Source organism: Schistocerca americana, chromosome 1 (genome assembly GCF_021461395.2).
Source record: "Schistocerca americana isolate TAMUIC-IGC-003095 chromosome 1, iqSchAmer2.1, whole genome shotgun sequence".
NCBI lineage: Eukaryota > Metazoa > Arthropoda > Insecta > Orthoptera > Acrididae > Schistocerca > Schistocerca americana.
This window is the reverse complement of record NC_060119.1, coordinates 851,587,888-851,607,953: the sequence shown is the minus strand read 5'-3', so window position 1 is coordinate 851,607,953 and position 20,066 is coordinate 851,587,888. Positions and strand designations below refer to the sequence as shown.

At 38.3% G+C, this 20,066-nt stretch overlaps 1 protein-coding gene across 2 annotated transcripts in view; it reads left to right on the top strand.

The window, feature by feature from the left end:
* LOC124613391 (eukaryotic translation initiation factor 4E type 2-like) overlaps positions 1–20,066 on the top strand; it is a 51,242-nt gene that overhangs the window by 29,226 nt on the left and 1,950 nt on the right. For both annotated transcript variants that reach the window (XM_047142105.1, XM_047142097.1), the window contains exons 4-5: positions 10,803–10,955; positions 16,668–16,804. In XM_047142105.1, coding sequence (XP_046998061.1) covers positions 10,803–10,955; positions 16,668–16,804 — 290 coding nt within the window. The remainder of the gene's footprint in view (positions 1–10,802; positions 10,956–16,667; positions 16,805–20,066) is intronic.

The following is a 20,066-nucleotide window of genomic DNA, read 5'->3' as shown; positions in this document are numbered from 1 at the left end:
GGGGGGGGGGGGGGGGGGGGGATGAAATGATCGTATGGCATTTATTGGCCAGGATATCCCCTTCAGGGTTCGGCCGCCATATTGCAAGTCTTTTTAGTTGATGCCACTTCGGCGAATTGTGTGTCGATGATGATGGACATAAAACACCCAGTACCCTGCTAGGAATCAAACCTGGGCCCTCCTTGCTCGGTAGGCGGTAATGCTACCGCTGTGCTACGGAGTTTGATGGAACAGAACTGATTCCATGACAAAATAAGTGCCGTCAGACACACTTGGCAGCAGCAATTTGTGTGTTGTTATGCTAGTAGAATGTGAAAGAACTATGGAGGGTGTTTCAGCACACTCAGTTGAAATCTGTTGTTCAACATCAGAAAGATTTCTGCTTTCTCATTTTCTCCCTCAAGCCTGGTTCTGTTGTTATTTTATATTTAATTTTTTTTCTGCCGTATCCTCCCCCATGTTTCTGTATTCTGCATCTATTCAATTTCCCCATATGTACTACTTCTAAACAGTCCACTGAATTTCTAGATGCATGGCATAGTGATGTACACATTAAGTTGAAGTGCATTTATCTGCTGAAGCTAACTAAGCACTGTCAATTTGAAGACATATAATTCAGTAGAACAACGCATAAATGTTAAGCTTTCTGACAATTTGTGGAAAATAGGAACAGATGCATGCATGTTCATGCAGCTATACTGGGCAAACTGAACAAATTCAAAAGCTTTCAATACCTAAAGGAAACTATTGATGACACACGTAGCATGTGTTGGGAATGACAGTGATGTCATCTTCAATCTTCTGTTTAGTTTCATGGATAGTTGCATGATATGTGTTGTGCACATTGCTTTTAAGGCGTCCTTACAGGAAGAAATCTCATACAACATCAGAGGATCTTGCAGACAATAGAATGTCACTTTTGCAGGAAATATGTGCCTTCCAAACGATTGGCAAATGGCTTCCATCAAATATCAAGTAGTATGTGATGTGACTTCATTTGGCTGAAATGATTGTTTGAGATATTAAGATCATACAATCTGATTTTAAAGAATGTTTCAAGTATATCAGCAGACTGACTGGATGTTACTGTTGTTACAATGTCATCCTCAAATTCAAAAAGAGTAAGGGTTATTGATAGCATGAAATGATACAGTACACCTTGGTGCTGTATAATGGATGGTTGTGAAACTTGCAAGGATTTTCTAGTGCATAGTAACAGAAATTCTGTTTTTTAACGTATCCATTAATGTTGAAGTGAGAACCATCTGACATCCACATGTTGTTGAGGAAGTTTGTGTCCTCGTTGACTTTATTTAACAATTGTTCATCTAACTCCCTATGTGACACAGACTCGTGAATTTAATTTCTTTACAATCTGTAAATGATAGGCTTGGAACTTCAATTCATGCAGTATTCTTTGTACACATGGTCACCCAGTCTCGAGTGCACCTCCATGGTGTGGAACTGAGTGGCGATGGCCCCTCTCAATGGAAACTTGGACAGCTGCAATGTTCTCTGTGGTACATACTGTACAGATGCCACCTGGAGGCTTCTTTTTCAAAGCTGAACCAGGTTCTTCAAAATTACGCACCCAGATTGTAATTGCATGAGCAGATGTGTCGCGTCTAAGATGTCCTAGCTGGTAGTGCGGTCGAAATACCCTGTGTGGAGCAGTACCTCGTTCCGCACCACTCCAGTGTTGCATGTTTGCTAAATGGCAACACACTGCAACAGTTAAATATCAGTTCCAAACAATTGCCAGATATACAGTGTTGATAACACTAACATTCAAAATTTCCTATTTCCTTGCTCCACCCTTTATAATCATTTAAAAATGGCATTTAGCTATTTCATCTCTCTCTGTGTGCCAGCAAATTGACTCGTGTGATATTGACAGTCCTAGTGTCTTTTGAGCTTCCCACATCCTTTTTAGTTTCTCATTCTCCATAGTTTTATGAGAAATCATGGTACTCTTCCACAACTATACTGAGTCAGGTGGTGCAGTGATTAAAATACTCGGCTCACATTCTGGTGGAACAGGGTTCAAATAACCGTATAGTCAACTTGATTTAGGTTTCTCATGATTTCCTTTAAACACTTCAGGAGCTTTGTACGGCTCTGATCTCGCTTATAACTTTAAAAAATATTTTTACAATTTAATATGTTAAAATTGTATATATGCTAATGAGTGTGTGCTTGCCATTTAAGAAGTGTTGTGCTAATATTATATGATATGTTAGTGACAGGGAGGAAGGAGGGACATTGAAGGCAGACCAATCATTTTTTAATCGACAGACTCCATGTTCATACACTGAATGCAGTGGTTAGCACACTGGGATCACATTTAGGATGATGACAGTTCAAATCTGCATATGGCTATTCTGATTTGGGCTTTCCATGATTTCCCTGTGTAACTAAAGGCAAACGGCGGGATGATTCCTTTGAAATGCCACAGCCAATTTCCTTCCCTAATCAGAACTTGTACTTGGATTATAATGACCTTGTTGTTGGCGGAATGTTAAACGCTACTCTCCTTCCTTCATGTATGAGCTTAAGGTCAAACAGCATTGCCAAACCTTCATTATTTGATTATTGTGCTGCTTTCAGTATTGATAAAGTAAGAGTTCTATATATGCTGATTAGTCTGAGAGACCAGTTTTCTCCTCATAATTCCTTCAATTGATCTAGGCTTATTCTGTGTATCTGTTTTTCTATTAAGTGAGAAGTGGGGTTGAGTATAAAAATTAAGTTAACTAGATAAATTCCATATATTTTTTGGAATAGGGAGGGCTAAGTAACAAATGAAAAATTTGGATAAGTGGCACAAATATTGGCAAAAAAACAGAAATGACAAAGGATAATGTGAAGGCTGAAACTAGAAGTGTTACGGATCAATGAAGTGAAATGGAAGAAGATGAAGGTATGTAGTCAAATGTACATCGGGTAATAGGAACAGCAACAGAAAATGGTATAATGGGGGTATGGTTTCTTTTGAATAGGAAGGTTGGGTAAGAAGTAAGTTCCTATGAACAAATAACCAATTGTGTTATTCTCATAAAAATCAAAACCAAACCAATGCTAAGAGCTGTAGTTCATGTGTACATGCTGATGTTGCTAGCAGAAAATGATGATATGTAGAGTGTGTATAGGAGAATTGAGTTACTCCGATTATAAAGGAAGATGAAATTCTAATAACCATGGTGAATTGTGAAGGCATAGAAGGGAATGGGAGAATACAGGCTCTGCAATAGGATGTGGTAAAATTCAAGACAACAAGAAAACCTAGGAAAGTTCTGAATGCATCATATCATGGTGTAACAGGGATTCTGAAATAAAATAGTGGATTGCAGGGTATACCCACCATCTGTAAATGCAGATTGCAATTTGGCAGTGATGAAGAGTAGGCAAAATTCAGTCATTTGCAATAACAAATGTATGAAGAAGTAGGATACTGAAGTATTGAGGAACGAAGCGTGTTGAAAGATACTGAAGCTATTTGTAATGCAATAATAATACCACTGTAGATAGTGCTGTTGAGAAGAAAATCCATTTGTAAAAGGGGTGACAGGAGTTGAACTGACAAATATAGTTAAGAGAATGGTAATTGTGTTGAAATTGAGGGTAACAGAAGGAATACTTTATTTGATGAATGAAAGAAGAAAATGAAATAATGTTCAGGAGAAGGAAGGTTTTCAGCTTTGTCATTTGGAAATGAAATCATAAGGAAGTTCAAGGAAACTAAAGTGAAACAGCTGCAAAAAAAAAATAAACAATTAAAACACAAATGTCATCAGGATAATTCAGCACACACACAAAAGTCAAAACAACTTCCACAGAATTACAAATCAAAGGCTTATCCTCAAAAATGTAAAAGGAACTGTAAAGTTAAATGCAGATGAGAGTGGATAAATTGAGGGATTACCTTGTTATGCTGTATGAGTAAGAAGACTGTAGGTAAGGAGAAATGGATGTCAATTTTAAAAACATATGGCACCCATTATTAAGAGTCAGGGGTTTGGTAGAGCTGTGGGGAACTTGTTGTCTAGCAAGGCAGAAAGGATAGATAAAATTATTGTTGAATTTCTAAAATCATTGGGGGAAGTGGCTATGCAGAACCTACAAGGCTAAAGATTATCATCCCAACAAAACATATAACAGCAGGGACAGATAAAAGTGAGAACTATCAAAACGTTGTTGTGACAGTAATAATAAAAAATAAATAAATAAAAAAAATTGAGGATGCCAAATCACTTTATCTTTAGGAAAGATAAAATCTCCAGAGAGGCAGTTCGACATTGTGTGTGATAATGGAAGAAAGAAGAAACAATAACACAGTTCTGTAGAAATTATCAACCTAGTTTTTTGCAATGTTGAGTGATGTAAAATATTTGAAATCTTCAGAAAATAGGTACGCACTATATGGAAACATGGTGAGGCCACTAAGACAGACCACCTCACGTATGTCAAGAACACGTAAATATTTTAAGGTATAGATTTTGCTTAGCTATAATAAACAATGTGGTGGTTTTGCTTATGATTGTAAATAATGTTTAAAGTTTATAGATGCTGAATTGTGACACTGACTTTATAATAGAACTACATACTTTTTCTCTGGCATTATAAAGAGCCTTCAAAGATAACTTCAGCAACATAGCATTTGTGGAAGTAGGTGACAGTACTGTCAGGAGAAGTGATACCACAAAAATTTGCCCTAGTCTACAAAATATAAGCAAATACACAACTATGATAGGGTTTGTGGGATCACTTGGATGTTTTAAGCCCAATGGTCTTTGCTTTGCCACTGTATAGATAAAAAATTTGCTCATGGAGCCACCCGGACATTCACAATGTGTACGAAAAAGTGGACATGCTTTTCGTTTATGACAAATATTGCTGTACTTAAGACCAGCTGTGGAGTTGTAGGCTGAAAAGTATCCTGAATATATCTATTCAAAGTAGCTGTAACAATATTACATCCTTTACACTAGACTAGTAGCATAGCTGGAAGTGCTGGTTGAAGTAGTTTAGCATCATGTTTCCTTCCTGTCATTGTGTGATTTTCTTTGTAGGAAAACATTATCTTATATTTGTACAAATGGCTTCCTGCATATATATTTCAATTTCCTGGTGAGTTTTAATTAATTTTTCTGTTAATGTTTCTTATTATAATTACCTATGTCTTTTCTTGTTTGTCGTACTCCTTTAAACTGAAACTCAATTTTTTCCCTGACTTTTACATAATCATTAAGCATTATATAAAGAAAAGCTATTTTAAATCTTTTCTTGTGGAACAGTGCCGCTGTTACATTTATCTTCAAACGTGTTACTGGCCTTCTTACGGTGCTTGGATTACAATTGATTTTCAATTTAAAAATGTATGTAGATTCATCGTATCTTGAAAAAATATTTATGATTTATTTCTAGTTTTGGAAATTCAGTATTTGTAAAGCTTTCTATTTTTTAAAAAAAATTCCCTTGGATTCTTATCTAATACTTAAGCTCTAACAGTTATTGAACTACAATTATTTTTAAAAGAACCTTTACCCATTTTGTCTTTTTGGTTTTGATGTGTTTCTAGCCTTATTCATTAAGGCTTTGTTTGAAATAGTGACACTGTCATGATGATCAGTGAAAAATAAAAGTATGGACCAACTGGAAATGTTCTTTTTTTATCCACATCCTTTGTGAGTATATATCTACATCCAAATTCCCAAGGCTTTGTTTGATGTGTTATAAAGGGAAGATTCTTCAGTTCAAGAATAGTGAATAGAAAGGACAGCTGTTGGTATGCTTTACATTGGCCAAAAATTTTAAAAACCATGAACATTATATAAGATGTATGTGTTAGGAATTAATATCTTCCTTGTCTCATTGTAGAACATCCACAATCATAATTTTAAGGATAAGTCTTTGTGATGTCTGTAACATTTCACTCTTAAACATTTCTTTGGTGACCACCTTTATGCAACAAATGTAAAATTCTTTTCTGAATATCAGCAAATGATTGACTTGATGATCCTTTGACTGACTCTCAAAGGTGTTTTAATTGTGGCATTTACTACAAATAAGGACTGAAGGAAGCACTGAAATTTGTTTTTTGTTATGTTGTAAATGTTTCGATTAGTCCATATCTTTGCAGCTGCCACATACTTTTTTCCATGTAAAATAAGCCTATTTTGATAAATATGTTCCCTCCCCCCACCCCCTATGTACACACTTTTAAATGATATCTTTGTTAAGTTGCTTTGTAGCTGACCTCCCCATTTGTAAATCTTTATTATATAATTTTTGCTTTATACTTTTTAGCTCTTTTTCCATTAAATGTTTTAAGTCCTTGTGTTGTTTTGTCTGGCAGTTGTATTAATAATGTGTGTGCCCTCCAATTCCCTCCTGTTTGCATATATAATTCCATTGTATTCTCATTCTTTTACTCTATGGCTGCAAGATAATGATCATCCTGTTTTTGTGTTACTCTGTCTGGCTGTTATAAAATTCGAACTCAACTATTAGAAATAATATTTCGGACTTTTGATCACACTCTTCTGGAATATTTAAGTAACACATTCCTCTGGTGAATTTTCACTTGCTATTCAATTTAGTATTGCACAGCCAAAAGATATCCACTTTGTTCTTATTTATTTCAGTTTCTTAACTGGCCATACACGCCAAATGTTGAATGATGACCAGGTCAGCAGAAACATTGATTGTAATATTACCTCAACCTTTTGGAACCAGAGGTTTCTTCTGGAGATGAGATAGACGGAAAAATGAGGAGGTAAGGTGAAAGATGTCATCTCCAATCCTTAGGATTGACAATCATTCCATGTGGAAACAGCCAGAAATCAGATTGGAATAAAAGATATGTTTGTACCCCATATCTGTGCTAGCCAGAAAAACATTTGGCGAGGAAGCCGGCAGATTATGGTCCCTGTTTTAGCCATTTTTCTGAGTTTGTGCTGTGCATACTTCTACTGCTCAGTTTTGATATCAGTGCATAGCTTCAGAAAATTCATGTCAGAGGAAAGTTTATAATCTGCTACTCATAATCTCTCTCTTTCATTGAACATAATGTACCACATGGAACTGCAGTCAGTATTAAAACTTAAACAGCTGTTAAGTTTTTTTTTTTATTTGAAGCATCAAGGATGTTTTTATCTGACATGTGAAAAAGGCATAGTACACAGTGGAAGTGAATTTGTGCAGTTCACAACGCACCAGTGCATAGCAGTCACGTATCGATACCTAAGCTCAACTCGTAGTAAAGTTCATGAAGGAATTTTGGCATGTAGCAGAATGGTATGAGCAAGCTTTTAATGGTGTCAGTTGATTTTTCTCCACAACAGTAACTTTCATCCAGAGACGATCTCTCTTTATTGTTACACCTCCCTCGCCAATGCACAGCCGCCATACCAGTCATTATCTTCACATAATTTTGTCTCAGTACTTAATGCTCACTTATATTTTAATCAAAAGTTGATCCATATATTAACAATAATCACTTTCGTCAGCTGTTTGCTTATGGAGAAATTGAGAGTCAAGACTCTCTCCCTCTCCCCGACTGCAGATATTCCAGACACCCTGTAATTTATTTACTGCTGCTTTGTCCCTTTTATAATCTTTCCAGTAACCAATAGTTGCACCTTCTTTATTTTATTTGCTTGTCTACACATGTCAAAGACCAATAATGTACTCCACTTTCACAGAAGAAACTCCATGCAGTGATGCTTTACTGAATATATTAGACAGCACTGCAAATTTACGTATTGTAAAACTTCCTCACAGTGTTCTTGGGAGTTTATAAATATGTATCAATCAGTCAGAATATATCCTAGTAAATTTGGTTGCCAGAAAATCAACTGGAGTTAATGACCATATCTGTCAAATCTGTTGATCAGATTTGGATGTTGTGGCATGTGTCTGCAAATATTGTCATCTGCTTTGAAGCTTCATTTGTAAGAATGTGTTATGAATGGAGTGGTGTGAAATTTAGTGTCATCCATAGAATTATAGTTTGTAGCCTGTTTTACAACAGGTTATCTTATTCTAGGATACAGTGTTTGCAAGACTTTATATTCCTGAATGAAGTATGGACGGTTATCTTCTGCTAACAATTTTTATTCCATATACTTACTACTCATTGCATCATAAGTGCATGACAAATAGTAAAAAGTAAGTTTTTTTGTGCAGATACTTTGTAGACAACAACATTTATGTTTATATATGACCTTGTCTGAGTTTTGTGCCACTTTCTGTAATAGTTCATTACTCGATGGATATTCTGCAGTATGGTTTACTTCGGCAAAGGAATAGTGAGTGCAAAGTTAAGTTAAGGTCTGGATGAGGTACCTGATGTGCAAATTCAAATACAAGGTGAAAAATTATAATCACACCATTGAATGTCCTGAGACCACTGCAAAACCAACTTGCGTGTGTCACAAAGCCATCTTATTTCAATTTTTTTTCTAACATATAGAAAGATATGTTGTCACTCAGTGTTCATAACTATGTTCCTGATTTTATCCTATTGCTTAGTAATTCCTTTCCCTTTGAAATCCCCTAGTCAATCCCAAAGCTTGGGGTAACATAGTCTCTTAATATTTCATGTGAATCTTCTTGGGTGTCTATGATACAGACAAATTTTAGGTTAAAACATATATTCTCAGGATAATGTAATTGTAAGTATAATCACAAAGAAGACATGGAAAGTTCTGGCAGAATGTAAATACACTGTAAAGTCACATTAATGTAACTATCTATCAAAAACCTGAATATTTACCTTTTACAGTGCGGACTCCTGCGAGACATGCAGGGAGATATTCGATGAGGTTCTGGAAGGTACCGACAGGGATGGGGTGCCATGCTGATGCCATTGCTGTGGCCAGCTAGGCTCGGTTTCTCAGTTGAAGATCCATGGCCCAAACGGCCTGATCAAGGCGGTCCCACAGATACTTGGTGGGGTTTAAATCCAGGGAGTTTGGGGGCTAGAAAAGTACAGTAAACTCATACTGGTGCTTTTCAATTGATGCACATACACTGCAAGCTGTGTGTGACATTGCATTGCCCTGCTTGGTTATGACATTGTGCCTGGGAAAAACAAACTGTAGTGGTGGACACATTCCCCAAGGAAAGCAGCATACTTGTATTGTTCCGTCGCCCAGGGAATGCCCTCTGGCCAGGATCCTTTCTATGGCTGTTGCAGGGTGTTTGCTTCCAGGCATTTCACGCTGTGCATGCCAACAACCATCCATGCGATGGAGCATGAAACATGATTCATCTGAAAAGACCATCTGTTGCCACTGAGTGGATGTATAGTTGAGATACTGGTGTACAAACTGCAGCCTTTGTCACTGATGAATAGCAGTCAGTGTGGGTGCTTGAATTGGGCACCTGCTGCTGAGGCTTATGCGCAGCAATGTTCGCAATACTGTCAATAAGGCCACACTGTTGGTACCCCTTAGTTCATGTGGGCAATCAGTTTCTCAACTGTTGCACTTATAGTCGCCGATACGTATTTCCGCAACTGTTGTTCAGCCCTGTCATCTATGGCTCATAATGAACTACAGTTGCCTCGCTCCAGTTTCGGATAGTGCCATTTTGCCATGCGTGGTATACTTTAACCATGGTACCACACAAATAGCTACAAACTTAACCATTTTAGAAATGGTTCCACCCTTGCCCGAAAGCCAATGATCATGCTCTTTAGGACATCAGATAAATTGCTCCATTTCCACATTACGACAATGAGTGCACTGTTTTCCATGCCCCTCAACATGCTTTATACACCCTCCACTGCTGGTGCTGTCACCTGTCATCTGAGAGTGGTTATTGCACTTTGATGCCGAACATAGGTGATATTCACATTAAGATGACTGAACAGTGTAATTTAGAAGTGAAGCTAACAACTCATCAAATAACAGGCGCATGGAGTTGTAGTCATACAAAAATCTAGTGGTGTTCTCATTATTTCTTGCATGTGTGTTAGTGGCTCAATGCTCCTACTGTTTGGTAAGTTGTTACCTGCACTCCTAAATTATTAACTATACTTATAGTTGAAATGATGTTGAAGGTTACATAAAACTGAAAGTATTTTCGAAAGTTCTTTTGTGTTCAGTTTTGTGAAATGGCGTACTCCTTGCTGAAACCTACCACATTTCATTACTTAAATTTTTTTCATGAATTATATGTTTGATTTACAAGGCATTTCTGGAAAGAAAATATTGCTTTTCAAACCACGATTTTTACAAGAAAGAGCTTTTCTTAAACTGTCTTTCTACATAGTTGCCACCGTTGTTAAGACATTTGTCTTAGTGGGAAACAAACTTTTCTATGCTCTCTTCATAAAATGATACCACGCACCTTCTGATTACTGCTTGTTCTTGATCTCAAAATGTGATTTTGAAGGAAGACACTTTTACAGCAATGACAATGCAAAAAAATGGTGTTCAGCAGTGGCTGCCTCCACTGGTAACATCTTTCTATGAAGAGGGCATTGAAAAGTCTGTTTGTTGCTATGATAGATGTCGGAACAATTATGGCCACCATGTAGAAAAATAGTTTAAGAAATTTTATTTCTTGTAAATATAAATTTTGGTTGAAAAAAGGACTTTATGAGTTTTTCCCAAAAGAGTCTTATGTTCTGGATATGCCTCATATAATTTTAATAAGGCTTTTGCTTCTATGTGCAGCATAGATATTATTGTATTATTCTAAGAAACTGCTATCGAGGAATATAATTTTGTTAGGCACTAACTATTTGCTATTGGCATCCTGTGAAATATTACGATGAGACCACTCTTCCGCAGGATGAAGCAAATCGAAATGGTGGAAAGTGGGTTGTCAGACTGAGGAAAGGAATTGTTTCACGTTGTTGGGAGAACTTAGTACTTGCCATGTTGGGAGAGCAGTTTATGGTTGGAGAAGAAATATGTGGTGCTGTGGTTTCCATTAGGTTTCAGGTACTGTGTTACTTTTAGTTTTATTGAAATTACTATTCTTTTTAGCCCTGACAGTAACATTAATGATAAATGAGGCAAACTGACATAATGTAAACACTTTTCAGCAGGAACTGTCACCTCTGATAAGAGTGCAGCAGAGATTAAGTTTATTATTATTAATAATAATTTTAATAATAATAATACAAAAATCTTCTTTAATAACTGAAATTTTAACACCTCTAAATCCCATTTCTAAAGAAAAATGTAATTTCAAGAGTGAGGGAATGGTGCTTCTTTGGAGGAAATAGGACCATTCTATAAGTTCGGAGCTGATAGTAATGTGAATTTCTGCTTTACCAAAGGCTTAGCATCAGATATTTCAATATATGCCATGAGAAACTAAATTATAACCAGAATGAAACTAGTGCTGCTACTTGTGTAGTTAATTAAACTTAACTGCGTGCCTAAGCTAACAACAACCTAAGTTATTGTGTGGGAATTATCTGTTGGAGGAACATTGATTAGTGTCTCATGATCACACAGTGAGAAAGAGTGTGTACATGTGTAGTCATAAACATAGTGCACATACAAAATATAGAATTTCATGGCAGTTTAGTCTTGGCAGGCAGTGGGTTTTGTGTGTGTGTGTGTGTGTGTGTGTGTGTGTGTGTGTGTGTGTGTGTGCGCGCCTGCCTTTTTATGATACTGTTAGAATTTCAAGCAGCCATTAATCGAAACTCTACATCTCCATACTCTGCAAACCTCATTAAAGTGCACGGCATTCATTGTACCAGGTATTGATTTCTTCTCAATCTGTTTGTGAATGGAGTGGAAGAATTACTACTTAAATGCCTCTGTTCATGTTGGTAATTAGTCTAATCATTTTCATTGAAGTCTTTGTGGGTGTTTGTCTGCATCGTATGCAATAAAAAAAATACCAATGTTTGGGCTGCTATTGCAGGCAGCCTACATTTTGTGCTACCTAATGGAGAAAAATGTAGGAGGCTGTGGTGTGTTCCTAGATTCTTCACTCAGTGTTGATGCTTGAAATTTTGTAATTTGTAGGCGTGTGTGAGATACTCGGCATCTGTCTTCAGACGTCTGCCACTTCAAGTTTTTCAGTATTTCTGTGATACCATCTCATGGATCAAACAGATCAGTTACTATTTGTGCTGCCCTTCTTTCTATATATTCAGCTTCCCCTATTAGACCTATTTGGTGAGAGTCCCACACACTAGAGCAACATTCTAGGTTGGGCACACAGCTGTATAATCTCCTTTTTAGACAGTTTTTCCCATTGTTCTGCCACATGCTTCATCCACAAATGAACCTATATGATCATTCAATTTCATGTCCAAACAAATTGTAACACAGAGGTATTTTAAGTAGTTGACGGATTACAATTGTGACCTGTCGATATTGTTGTAATAAGATTCTACATTTTTGCACTTTGTGAAATTCAGAATTTTACATTTTTTAAATGCCACAAAAAGCAAAAGTGACCATGTACAACACTGGTTTCCTACCAATCCTAACATATGGTGTAGAAACAAGTACCCTAGTAAACAAAGACCTCAGCAGAACTCAGGCAACAAGAATGAGATTCATTACAACTTTGAACCAAACAACTAGAAAGGACAAAATCAGGAATGAGGTGAACAGAAAAGCAGCTGGTATTGAGGCTCCTATTACCAGTGTCATTAAGTAGTTCAGGCTCCAGTGGTATGGGTGCATAATGAGAATGAACAGCATGACATTTTTCAACATTTAAAGCAAGTTGCCCAATTCTGCACATTTAAAGCAGGTTGGCCATCTTTGCACCACTTCGAAATCTTATAAAGATTGCAGGGACTGCAGTAGCAAGCAGTCAAAATAACTTCTATACATCTAAAAGGTACAAGGAATATGAAGCTTTCGTTTTCTAAAGCAGATGACTGCCACATGTTAGATTGCTGTGATGCAGACTAGGCCAGAGATTCTGAAGACAGACAGTTGACCTCTGAAAATCAGTTTAAATTTCTAGGAGTAGTGATATCCTGACCAAGTAAGAAACAGCTAGCAGTAGCCTTATCCAAATCCAAGCCAGAATGTATGGCCCTTATCTCAGTGTGGCAGGAGTCTCTCTCTCTCTCTCTCTCTCTCTCTCTCTCTCTCTCTCTCTCTCTCTCTCTCTCTAACTTTCAGGAAACATTCCTCACACACAAATAAAGAAAAGATGTTATGTGGACATGTCTGGAAACGCTTAATTTCCATGTTAGAGCTCATTTTAGTTTCGTCAGTATGTACTGTACTTCCTCGATTCAAATTGAAGGAAGGTAATGTTGACTTCGGTGCTTATGTTGACATGAGACTCATTGCTCTACAGTACTAGCATCAAGCACATCAGTACGTAGCATCAACAGGTTAGTGTTCATCACGAACGTGGTTTTGCAGTCAGTGCAATGTTTACAAATGCAGAGTTGGCAGATGCCCATTTGATGTATGGATTAGCACGGGGCAATAGCCGTGGCGCGGTACGTTTGTATCGAGACAGTTTTCCAGAACGAAGGTGTCCCGACAGGAAGATGTTCGAAGCAATTGATCGGCGTCTTAGGGAGCACGGAACCTTCCAGCCTATGACTCGCAACTGGGGAAGACCTATAATGACGAGGACACCTGCAATGGACGAGGCAATTCTTCGTGCAGTTAATGATAACCCTAATGTCAGTGTGAGAGAAGTTGCTGCTGTACAAGGTAACGTTGACCATGTCACTGTATGGAGAGTGCTACGGGAGAACCAGTTGTTTCCGTACCATGTACAGTGAGTGCAGGCACTATCAGCAACTGGTTGGCCTCCACGGGTACACTTACGCGAATGGTTCATCCAACAATGTGTCAATCCTCATTTCAGTGCAAATGTTCTCTTTATGGTTGAGGCTTCATTCCAACCTGATCAAATTGTAAATTTTCACAATCAACATGTGTGGGCTGACGAGAATCCGCACGCAATTGTGCAATCACGTCAACAACAGATTTTCTGGGAACGTTTGGGCAGGCATTGTTGGTGATGTCTTGATTGGGCCCCATGTTCTTCCACCTACGCTCAATGGAGCGTGTTATCATGATTTCATACGGAATACTCCACTGTGCTGCTAGAACACGTGCCTTTACAAGTACGACGCAACATGTGGTTCATGCACGATGGAGCTCCTGCAAATTTCAGTCGAATTGTTTATACGCTTCTCAACAACAGATTCGGTGACCGATGGATTGGTAGAGGTGGACCAATTCCATGGCCTCCATGCTCTCCTGACCTCAACCCTCTTGACTTTCATTTATGGGGGCATTTGAAAGCTCTTGTCTACGCAACCCCGGTACCAAATGTAGAGACTCTTCGTGCTCATATTGTGGACGGCTGTGCTACAATACGCCATTCTCCAGGGCTGCATCAGCGTGTCAGGGATTCCATGCGACGGAGGGTGGATGCATGTATCCTCGCTAACAGAGGACATTTTGAACATTTCCTGTAACAGTGTTTGAAGTCATCCTGGTACATTCTGTTGCTGTGTGTTTCTATTCCATGATTAATGTGATTTGAAGAGAAGTAATAAAATGAGCTCTAACATGGAAAGTAAGCGTTTCCGGACACATGTCCACATAACAAAAAACAAAGATGATGTAACTTACCAAATGAAAGTGTTGGCATGTTGATACACACACACACACACTCACACACACAGAGGGAGAGAGAGAGAGAGAAAGAGAGAGAGAGAGAGAGAGAGAGAGAGAGAGATCCATCCGCACATATACAGACACAAGCAGACATTTGCAAAGACAAAGAGTTTGGGCAGAGATGTCAGTCAAGGCGGAAGTACAGAGGCAAAGATGTTGTTGAAGGACAGGTAAGGTATAAGCGGCGGCAACTTGAAATTAGCGGAGGTTGAGGCCTGGAGGGTAACGGGAAGAGAGGATTAACTGAAGGGCAAGTTCCCATCTCCGGAGTTCTGACAGGTTGGTGTTAGTGGGAAGTATCCAGATAACCTGGACAATGTAACACTGTGCCAAGATGTGCTGGCTGTGCACCAAGGCATGTTTAGCCACAGGGTGATCCTCATTACCAACAAACACTGTCTGCCTGTGTCCATTCATGCGAATGGACAGTTTCTTGTCGGTCATTCCCACATAGAAAGCTTCACAGTGTAGGCAGGTCAGTTGGTAAATCACGTGGGTGCTTTCACATGATCAAAGGCAGAGCCACGTGTGAAAGCACCCACATGATTTACGGCCAGCACATCTTGGCACAGTGTTACACCGTCCAGGTTATCTGAATACTTCCCACTGACACCAACCTATCAGAACTCCGGTGATGGGAACTTGCCCTTCAATTTATTCTCTCTTCCCGTTACCCACCAGGCCTTAACCTCCACTAATTTCAAGTTGCTGCTGCTCGTACCTTACCTGTCATTCAACATCTTTGCCTCTGTACTTCTGCCTCAACTGACATCTCTGCCCAACCTCTTTGCATTTACATATGTCTGCCTGTGTGTGTGTGTGTGTGTGTGTGTGTGTGTGTGTGTGTGTGTGTGTGTGTGCGCGCCTGACCTTTTTCCCCCCTAAGATAAGTCTTTCAGCTCCCAGGATTGGCATGACTCCTTACCCTCTGCCTTAAAACCCACATCCTTTCGTGTTTCCCTCCCCTCCCCTTCCTTCCTTCTTTCTTGATGAAGCAACCTTCGGTTGCGAAAGCTTGAAATTTGTGTGTGTTTGTGTGTTTTTTATTGTGTCTATCAACACACCAACGCTTTCGTTTGGTAAGTTACATCATCTTTGTTTTTATATGTATTTTTCCCACATGGGATGTTTCCCTCTATTATATATAATAGAAGGAAACATTCCACGTGGGAAAAATATATCTAAAAACAAAGATGATGTGACTTACCAAACGAAAGCACTGGCATGTTGATAGATACACAAACATACACACAAAATTCAAGCTTTCGCAACGAACGGTTGCTTCATCAGGAAAGAGGGAAGGAGAGGGAAAGACGAAAGGATGCGAGTTTTAAAGGAGAGGGTAAGGAGTCATTCCAATCCCGGGAGCGGAAAGACTTACCTGGAAAAAAGGACAGTTATACACTCGCGGATGTGTGTGTGTGTGTGTGTGTGTGTGTGTGTGTGTGTGTGTGTGTGTGTGTTCCTTTTTTCCCACTAAGGTAAGTCTTTCCGCTCCCGGGATTGGAATGACTCCTTACCCTCTCCCTTAAAACCCACATCCTTTCGTCTTTCCCTCTCCTTCCCTCTTTCCTGATGAAGCAACCGTTGGTTACGAAATAGTTGTGAGTTCAGGATCTATGAGTTGCATATTAAAGTGTCTTTTGCATTGCTGTGGTACAACTATGCACTTCCTTTGTTTGTGTAACAGTTCTGTTAATGTGTTTCCACTAACTGTATTAATTCCAATCAGATACCACTCGTAAATTACTGTGTAAACAATAATATAACAAAAGTAGTTTCCTGAAATATAAACACTGTAGTGTGTAATAGCAGTAGACTGCTGTTTTACAAAAGCTGCTATATTAGTTTGTCATAGTAATAATTTTTTCATTTAACTTTAAGGTCTGTACACTGTTTACAATTAACGCTGTTTTGCAGATTTGTTTACGTGAAATTCCTAAATGTCTGAGCAACTTAAATTCTTATACTGTCTGTGATATAAATTTACCTGATCGTTCTAATTTTCTATTCATGTTACAGGAAGATATTATCTCCATTTGGAATAAAACAGCTTCGGATGCAGTTACAACAGGTCGGATAAGAGATACTTTAAAAAGGGTGTTGAATCTTCCTCCAACCACAATATTAGAGTACAAAACGCACAATGACAGTCTGAAGTAAGTATTTGTGACTGGAGGCCCCCCACTTTTTTTCATTCTCTGGTACATGAATTTATCAAAATGCCATTACACTTGTATACTGTCTTTTGTTGCTTGCCTAGTCTGTATGTTGTTAATCAGTGTAAGTGTGAGGAGATAAAATAGAGATATTGTAGAGTGATGTTCTCATAAAACTTGAGTGGTTCCTAACAAAGAGCTCATCTGTCCCATAAAACATAGTACAGTACATTTAGTTCTGTACTATGTAGAATACAGCTCCACCAATAACTACAAAACAGGAGGGAAATAATATGAAAAGAACATGAATTGAAAATCACTTAACTGCTGCATTTCTTAAAGCTTAGCAGCTTTTACTTACAGTAACTGATTTATGACAACATGCTCTCATTAATGTTCTGTGGAGTATTATTTTCTCAGTGGTAATATTGGACATGAAGTATTAATTATGCAGAAAGGTGTATTAATGATGATTTTGTGTTGTGTTCATGTGGCAAGCTGTTATAGTATGTCTGACAAATCAGCTGTGGGCAGATGAAAATAATTGTTTGGAAGTTAAATTGTTAAAACACAGCTATTTTAATTTCGTAGAGCTATACACTTTTAATGCACTTCCAGTCTTTCAAACACGGAAAATGTCTTCTTTTGTTAACCCATGTACATGTTCCATAACAAATTCTATCAGCTCAAAGCAAGTGATACTGTAACTTGTCTGTTTTTCTAGTTGTCATTTGTATATCTACATCTACGTAGATGCTCCACAAGCCACCACATGGTGCATAGCGGAGGGTACCATGTACCACTACTAGTCATTCCCTTCCCTGTTCCACTCACATATAGAATGAGGAAAAAATGACTGTCTGTATACCTCAGTATGAGCCCTAATTCCTCATATCTTATTTTCTTGGTCCTTAAGCGCAGTGTATGTTACTCGCAGTAGAATTGTTCGGCAGTCAGCTTCAAATGCTGGCTCTCTAAATTTTCTCAATAGTATCCCTGGAAAAGATCACCACCTTCCCTCCAGGGGTTCCAATTTGAGTCCCTGAAGCATCTCTGTGGCATGTTTTGTTTGAACCTTGCAGTAACAAATCTAGCAGTCCGCCTCTGAATTATTTAGATGTCTTCCTCCTTTCTGACCTGTTATGGATCCCAAACTCTTAAGCAGTACCCAAGAATAGGTCACGCCAGTGTCCTACATGCGGTCTCCTTTACATGTGAACAACACTTTTGCAAAATTCTCCCAATGAATCAAAGTCGACCATTCGCATTCCATACCACATTTCTCACATGCTTGTTCCATTTCGTATTGCTTTGCAATGTTACATCCATATATTTAAACAACTTGACTGTGTCAGGCAGGACACTACTATTACTGTATCTGAACATTACAGGTTTGTTCTTCCTACCCATCCACATTAACTTACGTTTTTTCACATTTAGAACAATCATCATCAATTACAAATTTTGTTTAGATCATCTTGTATCTTTCTACAGTCACTCATCGTGGACACCTTACTGTACACCACAGAATCATCAGCAAACAGGTAGCAGACTGCTGCCCACCCTGTCCAACAAATCATTTATGCATGTAGAGAATAATAGCGGTCCAATCACACTTCAGTGGGATACTCCTGACCATACCCGTGTCTCTGGTGAACACTTGCCATTAAGGGCAACATACTGGTTTCTGTTACTTAAGAAATCTCAGATCCACTTGCATATCTGTGAACTTACTCAATATGCTCGTACGTTCTTTAACAGCCTGTACTGGAGCACTGTGTAAAATGTTTCCAGAAATCTAGAAATATGGATGACAATTGTGTGTGTTGTTCATCTTACACTATTCGTTGATGGATGCTTTTATGAATCTTTAGCACTTTGAGATAGGAATAAAATGGAATCAACGCATTGAAAGTCAATGATTCCCAGTCATGCAAGCTAATATATGCCTCTCTTTTCTGTCATAGGTAAGTTGATAGCTTAATTGTCACACTAAGCTAGCATCACTTGCTTGGGATATTTTTGCTAATTGTCACCATTCATTACTGATGTTGCCAACCAATGGATTCTTGATGAGTTGTGGCACTAACTTCATTGTCATGATCGTGCTGTACAAGTGATTATGTGGCTCAAGAAGTGTTGCTTGAGTAGATAATGAAATGTCCCATCTGTCTGGCACTCACTATCATGCTGTCTAAAAACTCTTTTTGTCATGTTATTCTGGGGTATAATCCCAAGATTCCACCTTCACTGGATTTGTCAGAACTACTGATATGTCTGTGCATTTGCAAGTCGTTCTCTGGGGCATAGAGGGTTCTTCTTCTTTCTCGTGAATATCTCATAACTTCTGTCACACCATCATTACAAATTTTTTTCAACCTTAAGCTGAGTAAAAATATTGTTAGTAGGTACCTGAAAAATTCATATTTTGCAATAAACACAAATTCAGCCTCAAAATGTGAAATTATCTAATAAACACTATTTAACTACAGTTCGGAGAAAGTGAAACATCCAGATCGAGAGATGTGATCAGCGAAATTTATTCCACTGATTAGGGACATGACACACAAACATTCAGCATTACAGACTGTGCTGGAGCTATGTATGGCCCTCTTCTCTCCACTGGTTCCACATGTGCCTCACTGTAGAAGCAGCATACCCTTTGAGCCACAGTGTCATGGAATGACAGACCCACCTCCTGGAGACCAATCATTCTGTCCCATTTGAATGCATTCACATGCTGACATTCCATTCAGTAATGCCAGTAAGGTGTAGATACACTTGGTTTCCATTTCGTATGTCTGATCTGTGCTGATTCAGCATTGCATAACACTGACCTGTCCAGTCACACAAAGTTTGTACATCTGATCATTAAAAAAAGTGAATTTTTTCAAATTTTCAGATTTTCAGATCCCTAATTACATAGCCAACAAAATTTTACTTTTTTCTGCAACTGGCTTGAAAATGGCTATTTTTATGTTTTCATGGGTGATGATAATGAAAATGTCAATGAAAGTGCAAGATTAGCTCTCGTTTTGAAGCTCTGGCAACTTTGTTATTGCCTGTATAAGTTTATGCATGTATTTACCTTAGTATTATCCCTCAGAGGAAGGTCACTGTGCATGGCATTTGTAGTTTTTTGCCAGTGATTCCCTGATAAGCAGTAATTGGCTAAAGTTGATGCACTCTACTTTCACTGGCGTCTCATTTCCATGTCTGAAATTTGCTGGTCAGAGCGTTCTCCATGCTCATTGGTTACAGT